This window comes from Grampus griseus (genome assembly GCF_964374135.1).
Source record: "Grampus griseus genome assembly, chromosome: 12".
Taxonomy (NCBI): domain Eukaryota; kingdom Metazoa; phylum Chordata; class Mammalia; order Artiodactyla; family Delphinidae; genus Grampus; species Grampus griseus.
In genome coordinates, this window is record NC_139006.1 from 70,262,144 (window position 1) to 70,283,263 (window position 21,120).

Consider the following 21,120-nt stretch of genomic DNA (forward strand, 5'->3'; position numbering starts at 1 on the left):
CGTGTGCATGCATGCAAGTGCACTTGTGTTCGCGTGTTTATTTTTAGTTTAGGGATTCAAACTAATACCAAACAAGGTATTATATTCAGATATGCAAGCTTATTTCTAAAGGAATAAATTAATGGAGACACCTTATTACTTATAAATTATATACCATTTTGCATTAGTTTGAGATACACAAATAAATTAAATTTTTGTATTTTGGTGCCAGAGGTAAGTATTAGATTACAAAAACTGTAACATTTATGCAAAACCATTCATGTGAAGTCAGAGTTCAGAATTGTAATAAAGGGTTTTGTTACTATAACAGAAATTATAAGCAAATGTTAGCAGTGCCTGCATCATTCCTCCAAAATAGTGCACTGCCATAAAGAACAAAATATATAGTAATAATTCAATCCTAAAGGAAGAGAGTGGCTCATTACTTCTTTCTTTCCTCACAATAAAATAAAACCTAAGTGAACAGTTTACCAAAAGACTAGGTCATCTGCAGTTAATAACTCTTTCCCGTAAAATTAGTGTCACTTATTTCTGTAGCAGACGCCTAATTCAGTCACAGACTTGATTGATTTGACAACAGAGAATCTAGTCTAATAAAGTGGCTGATTTATTTCTGATGCTATAGCTTTTACCCTAATGTGACATCAGAGCAGAATGAAATCTTTGACATGTAAAGAAATCCTACGCACTTTTCATGAAAACTAAGGATTCTGAAAGTAGATATTGTTGTCAAAAACTTACAGTAAAGACTAATATCTTCTTTTGGTAGAACGAAAACTTCCACAAAGATTACAACACAGAATATGGATTCGGACACAACGAGCAGTTTAGGATATACCATATATTCGGTGAGTTCAAATTACTGGCTATACTAATAGGTCTTATTTTATCTTTGTCTTCATTTGTAAATTGGTTGTCTTTAATTTCTTGAAAACGATCTCTCTTCTCTTTGTAAAGGTACAGCATAGCACCAGGCATGGTTCATTTCAAAAGTGGTTTCATTTTAAATCAACAGCAGCTTGGGCAAAATCAATGAGCATCTTTGTTCCCTGAATCTAGCCCTGAGATACTCAAGCCAATCAAGAAGGCATTTGGGATGTGAGAAATTATAAAGTGCGGGGGGGGGCGGGGGATGGATTTGTAATGCAGCATCCTAGTTAATTCTCTAAAAATATATTTTTTAATCCTTTTCCAAAGTAAAGATGCAAGGTATTTCATAGTGGTTTAAATGTCTTTTCCTCCCTTTTTTTTGCACACTGCGCCATGCCCTCTGGCTCTGAGCGTGACTTCCCTGACCCCAGTCTGACACTGCACCGTTAATGTCAGATAAACCATTTAGCCCGGGCACAATTCTTTTCTGTGCAAAAATCTGCTTGAGGTGGAAAATGTAGCAGTTTGTAAACAATAAAGAGCCATGTTTCAGACCAGACAGCTTATCTAACAGAGAAGTCCTTTCATTGGGAACAGTGGGTGGGAGCCTCCCGGACATAGTAGCATTTCCTACCACAATGCAGGAGACTGTCTTGGCCTCCATATTTAAGGGTTTAATGGGAAGGAGGGCAGACAGGATAAAAGAACACAGCTGACATGGACTTTCAGCTTAAACAACAACTAAGTGAAAAGAGTCAGCTCTCTCCATTCCAGCTCTAGACTCTCAGCCCACTTATATTTTAATACTGTTTGGATTGAAAAACGAATTTGGTTCGTAAAACAGTTACCCAGGAGGATACACAAACAAGAACAATTATTTGGTATCTCTGTATTGTTTGGTGTCTTCTGTAATATTAACTTATCATGTTGTTCTTTAGGAAAACTGTTTTTCATGGACATAACATAAACTTCTCAATATGAGTAGTAATTTATCCTATTTTACGTTAGCTCATTGGAGGATAGGTTTAGAATCTTCCAAGGAAATTCTTTAATATACTCTTTATGTGCTACTTCTCAAGATGATTATTTTCAGCTTAATCTTTTATTTTATGAAGCTGGATGAGGAGAAATAGAGATGGGATGATATGAGATTCTAGAATTATTACTACTGTCATGGAAAAAAATCTAAAGTTTTTCTTTAAAATCTAAGTTGACAAATATATCTAGTCACCTGCATCTGTCTATCCTGGAAACAGGAAACACTGTATTTATCAACAATGGATTTAAAAACCTGGGATTTTTACTTTAGCTACAAAGTTAAAACATAAATATGAAAGTTAAAGTAAAAAAAAAGAGAACAAACATAAGAACAACCTATGGTCAAACACAACTTTGAGAACGTGGTCCTCAAAGTTGGGATGACACTTTATGGCCCATTAAAAATAAATTCCTAGTATTTCTCTGCTTTGACTATAGTGTGTTAAATACCTGAAGTCCCTTTAGATGGATTTGATGGTGACTTTTGAAAAACTGACTGAGATTCAAGAACAATATACACCTTAAATAACAAGTATAGTGTCCAAGGCTTAAAAACTGGGACACTTCTCAGAAGCATCTGCAATTATGGTTTCAGAATGATATATATATGGCTGTGTGTTTTCCTTGGAGTATAGTCCAACAGCCTGGGACATGAAATTTAACCTCATTTATTGATGGATTCACAACAGGATTTGGCCACATTGAGAGATTTACTAATATTGTTAAAACTCACATTTATTAGAACAGAGATCTTTTTTTGTCCAATCAAAACTAAAGTAACAGCTATTAGGACCTTTTAAGCCATTATAAATTGTCTTTCCATTGCTCAGGTTACTGCTGTGGAAAAAAAAATCCCTACAGGGTAGTCAAAGCAGAAACGTACGCTAAAGATGCCAGTAGGAAAGGCATGCTAGAAATTCGAAGACTGTCTCAAACTACATGTAGCTCACTTCATGAAGTAGGATGGGGACCTCCTAGACCATCAGCACTAAAGTTCACGCCTTGATAAATACATAACCAGACTTTACAATTCAACTTGAACATGCTACTTTGATTTAAGCACACTAAACCTATTATTAAAGGGATTTATGACCTCTTTAATAAAAATTCAAGCTAACACTGACTTTATCTCATTGACAATGGATAGGCCCAATGATATTATTTTAAATATTCACTGCTTTCAGTTCATCAACCTTAAACTTAGAAAACAACTGTTGCGGGCTTCCCTGGTGGCGCAGTGGTTGAGAGTCCGCCTGCCGATGCAGGGGACAAGGGTTCGTGCCCCGGTCCGGGAAGATCCCACATGCCGCGGAGCGGCTGGGCCCGTGAGCCATGGCCGCTGAGCCTGCGCGTCCGGAGCCTGTGCTCCGCAACGGGAGAGGCCACAACAGTGAGAGGCCCGCGTACTGCAAAAAAAAAAAAAAAAAAAAAAGAAAGAAAACAACTGTTGCAACATTGAAATTGGGAGAAGTGCTTTACGTCTAAGAAACACAAATTTTCCACATGGATTCAGTATCACTGAAATTAGGTAATTCCACATGGTTGTAAAACTTAGTCCTGTATATGCTATTACCAAGCATAGACTGTCAATATTTTTCTGCAATTTAAAATTACTATAGCGAACTGGCTGAAAATCCAAGTTCCTAAAAAACAGAATGTCTGTCTGGGCTTTATTCTCCCTTCCAAGGTAAAACATAAACATTCAAAAAATGCATGCTAATTCAAAATTAGTCTTACTTTGTATTCTGGAATTGACAAAAGGTGGAGAGAGATTGTCATGTGACCCAAGGTCCCTGCTGGTCATGTGGTCATAGGGAGTCCCATCTCCATAGTTCTGCAAATAAAATAACAGCGTAAGTTTAAATTCGCCATGAATAAATCAGCACATAAGTATGCCTGACTATTGACACCTCTCTAACCCAAAGAAATTGGAGTCCACCATTCCCACCCTGGCATTTCATTAGAAGGAAGCTTCTTCACAGGTACAGTGGGAAATAGAGGGCTCTAGAGTCTGCACAGTCCACATCCTCCTCATAACAGCCGTGAAATTGCGGGAATAATACTAATGGAACCAACTGCATGAAGTTATTGCCATCAAATGTAAAACACCTGATACATATAAACTATATTGTAAATATTACGTTATTATTTTGAAAAGCCCACATTATTTCAAAAAAAAAAAAAAAAAGCAAAATGTGCTACGGGAAAGTTACCCATAACCTGTAATGAATTGCCTTTGGAAGGCGAAGGTAGAACCTTTTAAACAGCAGCACTGGGTTTTATGATATTGAAATGTCCATGTTTTCTTGTAGTTGTTACTGTGGTTGTAAGAGAATTGGATCATTCCATGAGTAATTAACACATAAGAATGTTAAAACTATTACAACAGGACTATAAATGAACATCAGAAACTTAAGCATAAATTCTGAATTTAGACAAAGAAAAAAATAGTTTTAAAGCAGACACTAATCTGTGGAAATTTGTCATTATCATGATCATCTCATGGTTCTAAGGGGAATTCTAAATTAAAATAATGTTTTTAAACTGCCCAGCCACTTGCTTTTAATGGAGGAATTGGATAACATACAGGAAGGAGTTAAAATCATCTATCTTATATGGTTCAAATTTCAGTCTACTAAGATACATCAAATGACCAGAAAGGGAAAAAAGCCACGCTGCTCAGCTGGTTGCCCTGCCCATAAAGACTAAGTCAAATTTACTCAGAGGTATCAGTTGGCATGTTAGCCAAAGGGCAGAATCTGCCCACACGAAAGGGACGGATGCTGTAGGAAAAATGAAAACGTGCATCACCTCACTAGAGAATCAATGGAAGCCTTAAGGTTCCAAACTACCCCGTTGTCAATCGCCTTTCCTCATTTATAAAAATTAACTTGAATGATACTGTCATGTGATGCTGCCACTATGTCAGTGTATAAAAAGATGTCATGTTTTTTAATACCTAGCATGGGTCTTACACTCACTGGTTCTATGCCAGACGTTGCATAATACTAATTATTATTTATTAAGTGTCCTCACCCTCCGGAGTTACTGAACGCTTAATATACATTATCTAATTTAAAACCTCAGCACAGTGTTTCAAGGTGACTAAAAACATCACCACTTGAAGATGAAAAAAGAGAGACACAGCATGTTTACCCGATACAAGTCAGCCACGGTAACCTGTCTCGTGCCAACCCCCTGAATTTAGAAAATATAAATTACAAAATATTGATTCAAAATTATTCACTAACGTATTTCCTGGAAAAAAAAAAAAGTGGCCAGACAGTTCATGAAAGCCAAATAAAAGTCAAGACTATCCTAAATGGACCTTGTTCTCAGAAGAACAATTAAAAGTACTACGTGTATTAGACTGAGAAAGCAGAAGAAATTAAGTACATGTGAAGGAACTAAACAATAGAGGGACATTCTGTCATCTCCTACGCTTGCTGTCAGGGGGAATGGATTTATTTCTGCAAGTGTGGACTGTAATGTGAGGAGGAGGAAAGATTTCCTCAACCCATCCATATAATGCACGAGAATGTCAGATTTGACAGCTGGTGCAAGCGCTCAACAAAGTAACTGGTAAGCTTAGAGCTCCTGCTGTACCCTGAAGACTAGAGCGTTGAACCCCAAGGCCAAAGAACAGGTGGAAATGGTGAACTACGACTTGCTGAGATGGCCTCCTTTTGACAGCTTGATTACCTTCCTTACCTCTTATGCCAAGATAGAGACCTCCCTCCACCTCAAATTTATGTGAACACTTAAAGCAAAACGTTACCCCCTCACCTCCTGCAGAATGCTTCATCTAGCTATACAGCTGGTTGCGGGGGGGGGGCAGGTGTTTTACTATGTGCTCTAAGTCTATTTCTAATTTGGGGTATTATATGTATATTATAAAAACTGACATGGATTTTAGAGGGCCTAGAAATGACTCCATTAAAGACAGACTATATATAAAATCATACACATTTAAGTCGGAAGGAACATGAAAGATCCTCTGGTTCTACTTCTTCATTTTACAAAGTAGGAAAATGAGGCCCAAGAAAGTGAAACGACACACCCAAGGTCGTATACATACAAAAACACGTATGGCCTAACCAACCCACTCGCATGCCATGCCACGGTCTTCCCATGACATTCAAACTAACAACCAAAAACCATGGAAAGGAGTGGCAAAAATCTGAATGAACCCACTGGTGACCAAAGGCACTACTGGTGGGATAATCATATGTCTGCAAAGTGAAATCAACTCAGATTTACTATGCAGGTTATACTGGTAGGCTAGAACTTACTACTATGTCTTCAGAATTATTCAGTGGCTTATTTACACCAACACATTCCAGGGATACTAGGATTTTTCTCAACGTTGCACCATCTACAACGAATAACTTTCTGTAACACTGGATCAATAACTGACGAAGTAAGGCCAAATATTTAATGAAGGAGTTTTTCTTCTGGTTAGCCAAAGTGGAAGAGGTGTCAAAATCAATAATAACATCCAATAAGAGAATGAAAAAAAGTGCCAAGAAGAAGCTGATCCTCATTAAACTTAGTATGCATACATATCTGTGCAGATGTGTGTGGGAGAGAGAGAAACTCACCTACAGTTTGTCAGTTTACATATGTGGATGTCTGGTTGTGGGAAAAAGATTAGATATACTTACCCTGGACGGGCTTGGATGTCCTCCACTCCCCCAGGACCCTGAGCTACTTCTGTCTTCTACATCTAGGGACAAGAGAGAAATTCTTTAGGCTTTCTTGCAATAAGTCTTTCTTTTTGCATATGCACTTTTAAATTAATGTTTCAAATTAATCTCCTGTTGCCTTTAATTAAGAATCAGGCACGAGGCTACCATGATGACAGTGGCTTCTGACCCATCTACTTAAATTAAGTCATTTAAATTCACAGCAGAAATGAACTGGACCCTCAGGAACCAGAGGTATGAACATAAAAGTTACTTCCATCCTTCACAATGGTTCATAGCCTCAACTTTTATAGACCTGAAACTTCACTTAAAGTCTTATTAAAATCTTTTGGACAAGGTAAGTTAAAAATACACTAACACAATCTTAATACACACAGACACACACACAGACACACAGACACACAGACACACACACACACACACACACACACACACACACACACACACAGAGTTAAATCAGGTACCTATCCATACTAGTTTCAGCTGCAATCATGCCATAGTGCTCCTAGACACTTCCTGTCCTCTTACCAAGGCTTATCCCACCAAACAACAGACATGAACAAAATATGCAAGACGAAAAAGGATTCAGCAGTCCATTTCCATCGGGACATGACAAGGATATTAGGAGATTTTTTTAAGCTTTTTAATTTAAGACAACGCCGTCTCAGTCTTTTAATTTTTTTTTTAATGGGCACACCGTTTGGCTACAATCCTTAATCTGTGCACCGAGATGTGGATACGAAAGTTGTTAAAGCAATGTTTTCTTTTGAAATGATGGCAAAGAGAACTGTATGAACTCCCAGAAGGCTGGAATTCTCTACACTCCGTACCAGCGAAGTTCTAATGCTGACCAATTACTAGATGCTTCATCAGTGCTTCAAGTGGCAAATACTTGAAGGATGGAGAGTCTAACAGCTAAGTTACCACATTCATTGCTCAAAACATAAAAGTGTTGGAAAGATCAGTCACTCTATATTTAAAAATGGCTTTGAGATTTTTGATGAAAGGCTCTTTATGAGTATGAAAGTTTCACTGTTGTATTATCTTGATCATGGTGGGTAACAGACGGCGATCACAAGCTTCCTCTGACAGAACTGGAGGAGGAGGTGTGAAATTTCGGTTCAGGAGACACACTCCCATTTAGTGTGTTTTCTAACATTTCAGTGATACTGTTTCTTCTCTTAACACACTACTGTCCTTCCTTTTATTACTCCTATTTGATTATCAGCAGAAGTGATCACAGTATACTTAACTGATTTATTTGGGGGTACAGTGGAGTACATGGCATTTTAGAACATAGTAAGAGATGGAATAGAAACAACCACCAACAACTATTACCACTAAACCTGAAATCTTTCTTTCTCTTTTTAAACAAATATTTCAGTTCTTTTCGTTAGTACTTTGGAAGATAATGCAAATGCAAACAGTTATCCCCTGTGGACAGCTAAAATCAGTGACTGCGAGCTTTAAGAGATGTCATGGAAGCTCGGAGGAGTAAGTCTGGAGAAAAGGTGCAATACTTTCCCAAATCTGCTGTTTAACAATCCAACCTCCTGGCCTATCTCGTGGAGGCTGAATTGGGGGGAGTACATGAAGAAGTGACTTAGAACACTTGGGATTATCACACAAATAAGTTTTGTAGCCTGCACAGTTCTCTTCATCCTTAACTCCAAGTCAAATATTTGCAAAAAAAAAAAAAAGAAGTATAAACGACAAAATATCTCAACCAGAAGTGTGCACATCTTGACTTGCTTTTCACCTGAAACAGCCAGCTTGGATTAATTTGAGAGATCTCTCCTCTTAAATTTGGCCCAAAAAGTAATGAAGGGATAAAGTTGAATCCCTGTATCCACCATAAGACTTTGTATTGTTTGGACCTATTTTACCTTTTCAATTTTCAAAGAGGATTTTAAACATGAAAAGAAGGCAGAGACAAGGAGGAAAGGGGACCATAGTAATTCCAGGTCAGTAGTTTTGCACTGGGGATGATTTTGGTCCCCAAAGGACATGTGGCAATGTCTGCAGACATTTTTGGTTGGCACGACTTAGCAGGGCATGGAGGTGGGGTAGAGCTAGTGGCATCTAGTGGACAGAGGCTAACATCCTACAAATGTCAGAATACCCCTACAACAAAAAAATTCTCTGGTCCTAAACGTCAGTTGTGCCAGGATTGAGAAGCCCTGTGCTAGAGGACAAATTCTATTGAAGAGCAAAAAGGAAGAATCGAGTTAGAGAAAAAGATGTTACTACAATTTGATTTATAATGAATATGACCACTTACTAAATACATAGTGACCTATGCATTTGAAGCTGGAGTGTTTCAAGAGACCTTCCTATACATCGTCCATCCACAGAATAAAAGAAAAATGATGGTCAACCAAGCAGCCTGCTAATTAGTAGGCAAATAAAACACATCAAAACTTGAGTATTCCCAACTGGGCAATTTCAAAAGCGAGCAATCCACTAATTAAAAGTGCTGGAAGTCTAGCTTTTTCAAAACAGGTTAAATACTGGCTGGGTTCCTTCACAAATAGATTCCCAACCAATCAAATCTGACTGCTCTTTTCCCATTCTTTCCCATTCCATCGTTCTCATTTCCTGACCTCACGCTGCTGCACCTCCTTTCTGCTCCCTTCCTTTTATTGCTCTCCTTTTAACAGGCTTTTCCTTCACTTGGCCTCCTGCTAGATCGAGAAGATAAGACACCTCTCTAGCCCTCCCAACCCTAATAGAACAATCGTATGACTTCTGATGATATTTTATCTTTGAAAGAATATCTGTACAACCGGTGCTCACGTGTCCATTGCAAGAAGACGCAAAGCCATAGCATGTAACGAATGTAAATGTGTTATTTTTAAGACATTTGTTTCCATCTTCCCTCCCACTGAGCTTCACAAGACCTGTCAGTTAGTTAGCAAGCGTTTCTTCAACAACGATCGCAGTGCATCTCAAAGTGCATCTGAGGACCATCTACATCTTAGGCACCTAGTACGCTCATTTCAAAGTCAGCATCTTAGGGTCCATTGCAGACCTACTGCTCCTGGATCTCTAAAAGTAGGACCAAGAGAACCGCTTTCGTAACGAGGTCCTCAGGTAATTTTCATGTACACAGGAGTCTGAGAACCACCAGTCCCCTCCAATGGGAACACAAGACAGATGCATGTCCCACCCTGCACCCACTGCCTAACTCACTCCCTGTCTTAAAATCCCTGCCCAGGCGGCTGGTTTCAGCAGCATTCGGTCCACATTCTCATCTCATCTACATCCCAGTAGCTCCTGCCCAGACTCACTTTTTATGTAGACCCTGCACGTGGCCTACACTTGGCCACTCCCTACTCCCAGCTGGTGTACCTGGACACTACACACACTTTCTACCTCCACACCATTGTACCTGCTGTTCCCTCTGCCGGAACTGTTCCTTATGTCTCAAAAAATAACAGCAGCTAACATTTCATGAGCTTAAATATGTCAGACACTGTGCCAAGCACTTCAGTAGACTAACAGTATCACCATTTGATATATGAGGAAACAGAGGCTTAGATGGGACAGAAAACCCTCCCCAAGGTGACAGTGAATGGCTGAGCTGGCAGACAAAGGTGCTGTCAATGTGACAGCCAGGGAGTGTTCTTCTCCACCACAGTAAATGCCTCCCTGGTAAGAAGCTCAGATCTCTCCATGACCAGCTCGAATGTTACCCACCAGTCACTTCTCCCCAAACAGAGTGGATGTATTTATTTCGGAGTCTGTGCCCACTCTCGTGTCCACACAAGATTACAGAATTTACACAACACAAATATATAAAACTAGATATGTGAAGAACTCAAGAGACTGGAAAATAAAAGCAGGAAAATATCAAGCCAAACCTATGATGAGCTTATCAACAATGTACACTGTGATGGACGGGACATTTGCGAGAGAGGGGTCAAAATTCTAGAAGCTCCTGAGTGGGCAAAGAGTGAAACAAGGTTCACAATGAGCACTGGATAAAAATACCCAAATTATTCAGGAAAGTCATTAAGGCAACAAAATTACAAATGAAAAACTGCCCGATAGAAGCTGTCTGAATATGAGTTCTTGTGTCTCCCTTGTTCTGTTGTCACCCTCTATGCAAGATGGGAACACATACAGAAAAAGACAAAGAGCAAGTGAATGATAGAGACTACTCTTCCAAAAGACTGAAGTGGGCTCCACTGTTCAAAATTTTCTAACTTATTTTACCCTAGACAAGGACAGACTTAGCAACTTCCATGGGCTTGACAGCTGCCTTAGGAGGCAACCTGACCATCCACAAATTTTCATTTTATTTGAGTAGTTCTGCATAAGCCCCGTCTAAAACGTCTGACATTTCCGCACCAAAACACAAAAGTGAAGTCTGGGCAGAACTAGGACCGACCACTCCATTTAGAGAAAAGATACACAGAGATGAATTTTAATTTCTACAACTTCCCATCCACACTCATTAAACTTATGGTTACTCAAGCCTCCACTCTGTTTATGTGAACAGCGAGATCAAAGCTATCAGACAGACTGGACAAATGTCAGAAAGCACAGCACAAAGAGGTGGGATAAAGACCTAGATTTCAGCCGTGACTCTGCATTAACCAGCTCTATGGTCTGAGCCACTCACTGGACTATCTGAACTCATTTTTGTCAGCTGTAAAGTAAGTGGGTTTGAGTTCCATTCTCAACAGGGCAGGCTAGTATATTGGGACAACTCTGCCACAAAACACTAAGTGAAGTAAGTCAGACAAATATCATACAATATTGCTTATATGTGGAATCTAAAAAGTTGATATAAATGAACTTACTTACAACATAGAAATAGACTCACAGACGTAGAAAACAAACTTATGGTTACCAAACGGGAAAGGGGGAAGGAATAAATTAGGCATTTGGGATTAAAATATACACACTACTATATATAAATAGATAAGCAACAAGGACCTACTATATAGCACAGAGAACTATACTCAATATCTTGTGATAACCTATAATGGAAAATAATCTAAAAAGTATATATACAGATATATATATGTATATATAGATATACACACACACATATACATAACTGAATCACTTTGCTGTACCTTAAAGCTAACACAACATTGTAAACCAAATATATTTCAATAAAAAATAAATAAATATTCATGGCTTTAAAAAAACACTAAAGGGCTTCCCTGGTGGCACAGTGGTTGAGAGTCCGCCTGCCGATGCAGGGGACACGGGTTCATGCCCCGGTCCGGGAAGATCCCACATGCCGCGGAGCGGCTGGGCCCGTGAGCCATGGCCGCTGAGCCTGCACGTCCGGAGCCTGTGCTCCGCAACGGGAGAGGCCACGACAGTGAGAGGCCCGCGTACCACAAAATAATTAAAAAAAACACTAAAAATCATGGATAGAAATTTTAATCTTCTTCTAAATCCTAATGAGCTGACAAGATAGTAAGAAAATATCCAGCCAAAATCAAAGTGAAAGCTGGAACCCGCAGAGGAAGAAAAGACATTTTTTTGCCCTGAGGACATCTGCCAACCTAGAAAATGTAATGGCCTCTTGGGTCAAGGAGAACAGAAGTGAAAACTCAGGATCCACCCAAAGCAGGTATCTAACAGGAGATAAAGGGATAATAAGGTTTCCAGCCTCAAGGAGTTTTGTTAAAGTAAATGAGTTAACTGATAATTGATAAACACTTAGCAGACTACCAGTAACCAATACCTACCATGAGTGCCAAATTTACCAATACCTTCCAAAATCTAAGGTAATCAAACCACATAAATAGATAACCACATAAATAGATAAACTTGTGATTTATTCAAGGAAATCTGAGTCTCACATTTTGTGACTCTTTGTTCTGCTAAGTGTCTGGTCAGAGACTTTCAGATACTCTCCTGGTTTTTAGAAACTGCCAATATGTTTAAAGTAATCAAGTCCCACATTCTCCGTGAACCCCCTGCAGCACTATCACCATGAGAATTCAGTGAGCGTTAGGTTTGTTGAGTGACTTAATTTACCTTTCGAATACCCTCTTGGCATCTCATTTCAACATTTTTTTGTATACTGTATAAACGATATGCTGCCAAAATTATGTGTGCTGACCAAAGGCCCAAGCTAAGAACACAGACTAAATATTATGTAAGTTTAACCTTGATTTGAAATGAACAAGTATGAGAGTACCTAACCCTGTTGATTTGGGGTAGCACTGTGTATCCAGCCTTTCCTTACTTAGAGCCCAGATCCTGCCAAACAACCAGGGCTCCAGAACTTCATGAAGTCAGAACAACCAAAGTGGTATCCTGCATTGCTCTAAGGGTCTACAAATTCCAACCCTTGTGGAAATATACTGATTTCCTGACGAAAGCTCCTACACACTCAGAATGCATTGGGAGGCAGATTGAGTTCTTCCTGGAAAGGTAATCATTCTGAGGCATGTGGAAGTCTACACGGTCTCAAACTCTTCTCTCTGCAATAACAGACACTAGTAAATCTCCTCCACACCATCATGGAGACGCACAGACTGCGTACGCCTGTGGCGCCTACTAATTTCCTAGTCCAGGAAGAACCCCTGGCTGAGCCCTTCACACAAACTGAGATGGCATATGCTCTCCGTCAGTGCCAGATGAATTCAGAGTTCAAAATATTTCATCAGCAAAGAGCATGTGAAGGATGTGCACATTTTCACTAGCACCCAGTATAATAAGAACTCTAAGTAGAGTAATTTGAAGTCAAATTTGAGTCCTAGGACAGAGGTAGGAAGGGTGGAGGAGCTTCAGATATTGACAAGGGCCACACAACCATGACCACTTCTTCTGGCTTCTGTAAGAAACAACACAGGCTTCAAAAGGAGTGATCTGGACAGTGGTGAGAAACCTCCAGCACTTCCCAAATCTGACTAACAAAAGATGATGTCTGTGCAATGCATTCCACACAAATTCTAAGATACCTTAAATATAAAAACAGGGACCTGGGCATCCCATTTTCAGAGCACTGCCATCCACGCTGGCTTTCTCAGGATGCATGGATGTCCTTATCAAATAAATCTGAAAACTCAAAGGTCAAATATAAGATGATCTTACAGCTCATACATATAAATATGTCAACTGTATAAGGAAAGGTAAAATGTGGATACACTGGGGGAAAAGTATAGTAGGAAAATTTGTTCAGAAGGGAATTACTGCAAATTTTAACTTTTATTAACCTCCAACTTAAACTTCTATAAATACGTCTTTTTTTTTTTTTTTTTTTTTTTGCGGTACGCGGGCTTCTCACCGTTGCGGCCCCTCCCGTTGCAGAGCACAGGCTCCGGACACGCAGGCTCAGCGGCCACGGCTCACGGGCCCAGCCGCTCCGCGGCATGTGGGATCTTCCCGGACCGGGGCACGAACCCGTGTCCCCTGCATCGGCAGGCGGACTCTCAACCACTGCGCCACCAGGGAAGCCCTATAAATACATCTTTTAAAACACTGAAACAATACTATTTTCCTTAAGTTCAAAGTAAACTGTTTTTCAAAAATGAACACTAAATAATCTCAGATATTTAAAATGTGGAGTTAACTGCACTTTACAGTGCTATTAAACAGGAAAAGCACTTTCATATAACATGATATTCAGATAATACAGAAGTAACAAAATAAAACAAATAACAATTATGTTATAAATATGCCAGTGGTGTTTCATATTCGGAAACTCAGAAATCTTCTTGAAAACTCAAGGTGAGTAGACAGTTATATTATGAAACTGAGACAAAAGTAAATTTGAACTCTTTATATCAATCCGTATAATTTGGAAGTATCATGATAATCTAAGTTGAATAATATTGTGACTTGAATAACCTAACATGAAATACAGAGAAATGGGTGTTATTTAGCAAACTTCCATTTTGAATGTTTGAAACTAACCAGTCAGGGTCTTCCTCTTAAAGAGAAGTTCATCCTTTCAAGAGCTCACCTCTCCAAGTAAGAGCCCAAAAAGAAAACGAGCCACAAACAACTGAGGCAAGAGTATAATAATGTGAATTATATATGCCTCCTTTGACTTTTTTGAAATGTAACCGGTCTAAAAGCACTTAATAAAAATCAGTCTTACTAAAATAATGCTCTTGAAGGCTAGATATATTTCAAATTAGGTAAGAATACAATTGGAAGTAAAATGCCATATCTGAAGACTTTGGAAAATAAAACCAGCATACCATTTAACTCCAATATTAAATAGATAAGCTTCAAAGTACCTAAGCTAAAAGTGAATATAACTTAGGGAGGTTTTTAACTCGGTGCTTAGTACCTTTTAAAGATGTATTTACAAATAAACGTCACAAAGTGTGAGAAATAAAAGGTAAGTGTTTTAGAAAATAAACATTAAACAACCAAGAAATGAATTCTGAAATATGCTTCATCTTTAAATAAAATAGAATATATAACTCTGATAACAAGTACATGTAATTATACAGGAGTTTTCCAAATCAGACATGTAATATTTATGTCGCAATATCCATAATACTGTAATGACTGAAGACATACAAATTGATATTTAAAATGTCTATTTGATCAATAATTTATTAAATGTATTCCAACAGAGGGGGGAAAAAGAGCCAAGATGAAACATGGAACAGTTTTCTCTCTTCTTCTTTTTTCCCTTCTACCTCTTTTCTCCCTGGGGTGCCATTTGTGAGGCTCTGGGAAAGGGCTGCTGGCTTAATTGAAATATCTGTAGGCTGTAATTGCTCTGCAAAACCACAGTGGTCCACTTCTCCCAAATGGCATTTGTTCCTCTTCGTTTTTTTCTTCTGCTTCCTTTTATACTTTAACAAAATCTGCCCCTCCTGTTTCTTCTAGTCTTATCTCATCTTGCCCTTTATTCTGAACACATGACTAATACTGGGGAAGCCAAACAGCTTTAAATATTCAAAAATCTTCCCTAAAATCCAGTTTTGTAGCCCAGTCCCTTTTGCTTACAATAATCACTCCCATAAACTGACTCTCAGTTTATCTTTTCAACATCCCAACCTTCCACCTGTGTTTAACACGGCAGCCTCTGACCTGGCAATGACAAGCAATCAATCTTACATGTTATCTTCGGGGTCAAGTCTCAGTTTTAGGCCAATTTTCTTTGTATTTAGGCTCAAATGTGCAAACCACACTATATTACTCTGCAAAACATCAATGAGAAGGCTTAATTAAGTAACACTGACAGATAAATCCATTTCTTTCACAGTAATCAAATCAAAGCAGGTTGACATAACACAGGAACTTAATACAGTTATTCCCTTGTAATTGGAAAAAGGCCCTTTACTTCTCATTAAAGCAATCTTCTGGGTATTGGCATAATAAGAAGGCTCAGAGCCTTAATACTGCCCTATAAAAGTCTCAAGATACAGACCCCTTAAACAAACAAGCCAGATTATCTAATTCCTTGATCACAGCAGAACATGTAGTTCCTACTGTTTTAAACTACTAATTCTTTATCTCTGTTGCCATTGAAAAGAGGTAAATCAGTGTCAAACACATACAACTGAAAACTGCAAAAATGCATAAACTGCTTACAGTTTTATAAATCTATCTCCACATGTATTTGAAGGGAAGCAGTCCATTAATGAATTTGAAATACTTCACAAATGTGAAGTTGTAATAGCTTGAATCGGGAGGAGAATCTTTTTATTTTACTTAATGGGCTCAACAGGATACCTTTTGCCTAAATTTACAGTCTGATAGTCAACCCTACAGTACAACTTTGGTAAGCGGAATTGCCAGAGAATGTCATCTGAAGAGCATTTAATTTTTGTGGTATGTAAAGAACAGTAAGTCATCTGGTCAACCAGAGGCTTCTCCAACCGGGCTAAAAACCAAAAGGAATGCAACAATATTACACCACGTTCAACTCCCCAAACTAAACAAAATAAATTTTCACCCTTTCACTCCGATTTTTTTTTTTTTTTTTTCCTGCGGTACGCGGGCCTCTCACTGTTGTGGCCTCTCCCGTTGCGGAGCACAGGCTCGGGACGCGCAGGCTCAGCGGCCATGGCTCCCGGGCCCAGCCGCTCCGCGGCATGTGGGATCCTCCCAGACCGGGGCACGAACCTGTGTCCCCTGCATCGGCAGGCGGACTCTCAACCACTGCGCCACCAGGGAAGCCCTCACTCCGATTTTGAGGGAGTTTCTGTTATTACCCCTTGGTGCCTGATCAATCTCAAAATGATTCTAGCAACTCGTTCTGAAAGGATAACATAGAATCTAGAGTTGTAATTCCCCAATGTGGCTGACCATTAAAATCCCCCAGGAACCTTCAAATAAAAAAACCCCACAGATACCCTGGCACCACTGGAAACTAATCAAGAAAAGATCAAGGGTTGAAATCGAAGAAAATACGTATTTTCAAATTTCCCTGTTTTTCTACTATTTTATTTTAAAAAGTTTTTAATTACAATGCAGTTAAAACTATGTAATTTGTTGTTTCTGAACCATCTGCAAGTAGGCTGCATCAATCACATCCTTTTATCCCTTAGTACTTCCGGGTGCATTTCCTACGAGCAAAAATAGTACAGTTATCAAAATGAGGAAATCTACCATTGATACAATAATTTCATCTAGTCCACAGTCCATATTCCAGTTTGGCACTTTTTCCCCCTTTTGCAGAGGACTCAGTCTAGGATCACGCCACACATTTAACAGGTCTCTTTCATCTATTTTAATTGGAAACAGTTCCTCAGTCCTTTCTTTTTGTGATATTAGTGTTTTTGAAGAGTACAAACCAGTTATTTTATAGAATGCTTCTCAACTGGGGTTTATCTGATGCTTCCCCATGAGTATATTCAGGTGGCTATAATACTACAAAAGTGGCCTTGTGTCTTTCCCAGGATTTCACATACAGAGCCTCATGGCAGCCTGGTGGTCTGGCCCTCATTTGTTATGGTATTTCCATCACCTGCTCAAGGTATTATGGGAATTCTCCACTGTATAATTACAACTTTTCCCTGTGCAACTAATCAGCCATCTATGGGGAGATTCCTTAAGAGCATTAAAACTAATTTTTAATCAAGTGCTTATTGAAAAAAATTAAAATACAAAAGTGTATAAAGTAAAAAGGGAAAATCCCCTCAACACGTACTCCCTCCACCCCGATATCAGGAGTTTCCTAGGCAGCCCTTCAGATCCTCTGGTCTGTGATCAGCTGGTTTTTAAAACCACAGAAATGTAGGGAAATAAATGCAAAACTTGACTGAAATTTCTTTGCTATTCGATTGGCTAAGAAATAGCCCTCAATTGTTTACATATACACTAGTGACATTTTATGGGATACAGTTAGTCGCTGTAGGTTTGTGACCTCGGTGGGGATAGGGCAGGCAGGAACTAGGATAAATGAAGACATATTATACTATTAACTTTGAAGGAATTCAGCCAAGATGAAGACAAGATTGAGCAACCCACTTGTGAATCAGTGCAATGCAGAAAGCCAACGTAAATAATCCATCCTGGAGTCCATGCTGTTCCTTGCCTCTTTCCACCACGTTCTATAAACCACTATGTAAAAAGGAGACCCGCCACGGCAGCAGCACTTCCCAATTAAAATCAAATGGACAGACAAGTACTTATGACAGGGGAAAAAAAAGATCTACTGACGTTTTCCTAGGCCAGCCAAAAAAAACAGTGGGAAACATCTAAATTTTTTTAAAAGTGGGAAGGAAACTGACACAAAGAATATATTTCCACATTTTGAGATTATATACACAAATGAACTAGGCACAGTCACAAAGTGAGGAGTAAATCTTAAACATAGCAAAGACTGGGAAAGGAACTTGGCCATCTGATGAAACATAGCACATTAGACAATACTGAGTGAGTTAAATGATTCTAATCAATATAAGGTGGAAAGGGTCCCTTTAAACCCTGGGATGCAGCTCATGTCATGTTATAAACTGAACACTGCTGGCGGATTTCGACTCTGACTTATAAATGCTTAGAAAATTTTCCTCACAATCCCATTTCAGCCAAATGCCTGGCAGACATTGGCAAAGGTCCTTCTCAGTTGGGCTTACAAATGTGTGTGTGCGTGTGTGTGTGTGTGTGTGCGTGTGTGTGTGTGTAAAATCACAATACACACACAAATACAATACACACACTTGAACTGACTAATAGTTTCTTGATATTAATGACAGTGTTTAAAACGGTTCCCAGATGTTGCAACTTGTTCCACTGACATCCTCTTGGTTTTGATCAGTGACTTGCTTTTGATCAGACTTGAGTCCAGTGACTTAAGGGTTTTAAATTTTCTCTCACAATAACGTAACCACACTTCGGTATTATGCTTTCTGCTTTCCAAAATGGTTTTTATATTCATCTCACTTAAAATGATTTATCTGGAATCACTCAAAGTATGAAGTTGGGATCAAAAGGAGTTGCCTACTTAAGTCTGAGCAGGCTAACACCATTTTTCAAAAGATGAAAACAAAAATCAAAGGAAATAGGCAGTTATCCTGGATAAAAGAGGCCATTCCCCATAAGACTTATTTTTATCCTTTCATGCTATTAGTATTACCTCTTTAATTTTAACTGGTAACCCAAAACTTGCTAAAGTTCATTAAAACACTTGCTAACATAGGAAAGTTAAATAGCATTATAATGATTGAGTTTTTGTATCCAGCAGCATACATTTTTAAGTTATGTCAGCAATGACAACAAAATTGCCCATCTCCCCTCTGAGCTGCCCTGTAACCCACAGGACACCATTTCACCAGCACATTTCACCAGACACAACTTCTGGCATTGGTTTGAGAAAGGCCCCGAGCTGTGATGACAGGTCAGGTCTATAATGACAAAAATGACCGTAGCTTTCCCCAAACCACGCTGCTCCTCCTTACTTTCACTTTCAAGGGCTTTAAAACACTCTCATGGGCTTCCCTGGTGACGCAGTGGTTGGGAGTCCGCCTGCCAATGTGGGGGACACGGGTTCGTGCCCCGGTCTGGGAAGATCCCACATGCCGTGGAGCGGTGGGGCCCGTGAGCCATGGCTGCTGAGCCTGTGCGTCCGGAGCCTGTGCTCCGCAACGGGAGAGGCCACAACAGTGAGAGGCCCATGGACCACAAAAAAAAAAAAAAAAACACTCTCATAACTGAAGGAGTCAAAATACATCTGCATTAATTTCCTAATCCAGCTTTTCGGGGTAAAATTGAAATGCATTAGGAAGAAACAACTGGCATTTTCTTAAGCTTAATCACATCAAATTCATGGGAAGAGTGGTTTTGTTTTTGTTTTGTTTTTCTTTTAGTCGGTCTCAACTTGGATGTAGCCTGCCTTCTGCCTATCTGATAACCAATGGAGTGCTGGTCAGAAAGAGATGAGCTGATATGATGTATTGGTCTTACAAATTCACTACGAGGAATGGTAAAAAGCTGTAACTCTTCCTCAGGAATGGAAGAAATGTCATTAGTTTGAAAGGAGATAGAAGCAAAGACCTGAAGAATGACAATAACCAGGCATCTTAAGGGAAAACAAGAAGCAGGGAAGGGGTCCAGGGGAAGCCAGAGCTGTCAGTAGAGAATAATGATTTATCTGATGAGATTAGCAGAAAGTTTGATTAGAAAAGATGCCTTCTTAACATCTCGAAGATTGCAGTGTTACTTTAAGATTTCCTTGTGAGACAAAACCGTGCCTGCCAAATGTGGTCTGTAACAGCGCAGGCCAGCCATGAGCGACGCAGTGGGAAAATAGCCACTAAGCCAGATTTTATTTGATTTGTACTGATGATTTTTATTAGAATACATGGATCATTGCTTCAACCTTTCCATGTAAAACCAAATCAAATTCAAAAACTCACACATCAGTCACCTAACCTTATGTCATTCCTTCTGCTTTACTCAAGTTGAGCCACATTTCAGCTGATCTGTCCTCGATAAATCGTTTGAATTGCTGGGCCAAATTCTGGGAGGCAAGTGGTACACAAAGGAAACCGCTAAATCTGCAGTTACACATCAGAACACCAGAGAAAAGAACTACTGCAAGCCTCCAAAATACAGAATGAAATCAAAGAGGTGTACAGCCAATACAAAACAGGGCAAAATGAATTTCTCTTTATTGTATCAAATGTATTGTAATTTACCTTTAAAAGGCCCGCCCAACCCCTCAGCTATTTTTCCCTCTTTAATTCAAGGTACCGTGCAGGACTCTGTAAAGCAATGGCTCGGAAACCAGAGGCAAGCCCACAGTTATGTGGCATAAGGAGATCTGGTGAGTTTTACAAATCAAACATAATAATCAGTTCCACACATTAAAGACACTATGACCTTTCGGGCAAAAATTGAAAATGTTAAAATCCGACACTTGTGGAAAGCCTCTATAACACATATAAAAGTGACTTCATGAAAAGGAACGCGTTTCATTACAGGAAACGTGGCCATGGGTGTCCAAAGAACAAGTGCCCATAGCCCACTTCCCCCTCTTCTTTTCCCTTTTTCTTTTTGCATTAGCTTTTTTCCCTTCACCCTCAGCGACACTGCCAGTTTTGATTTAAATCTCTGAGCAATA

General features: G+C 39.2%; 1 protein-coding gene across 4 annotated transcripts in view; it reads right to left on the reverse strand.

The window, feature by feature from the left end:
• Nucleotides 1-21,120, reverse strand: part of TCF4 (transcription factor 4) — a 360,765-nt gene that overhangs the window by 230,795 nt on the left and 108,850 nt on the right. For all 4 annotated transcript variants that reach the window (XM_082667162.1, XM_082667160.1, XM_082667161.1 and 1 more), the window contains 2 exons: nucleotides 6,573-6,634; nucleotides 3,646-3,742 (listed from right to left, as the gene is read on the reverse strand). In XM_082667162.1, coding sequence (XP_082523288.1) covers nucleotides 3,646-3,742; nucleotides 6,573-6,634 — 159 coding nt within the window. The remainder of the gene's footprint in view (nucleotides 1-3,645; nucleotides 3,743-6,572; nucleotides 6,635-21,120) is intronic.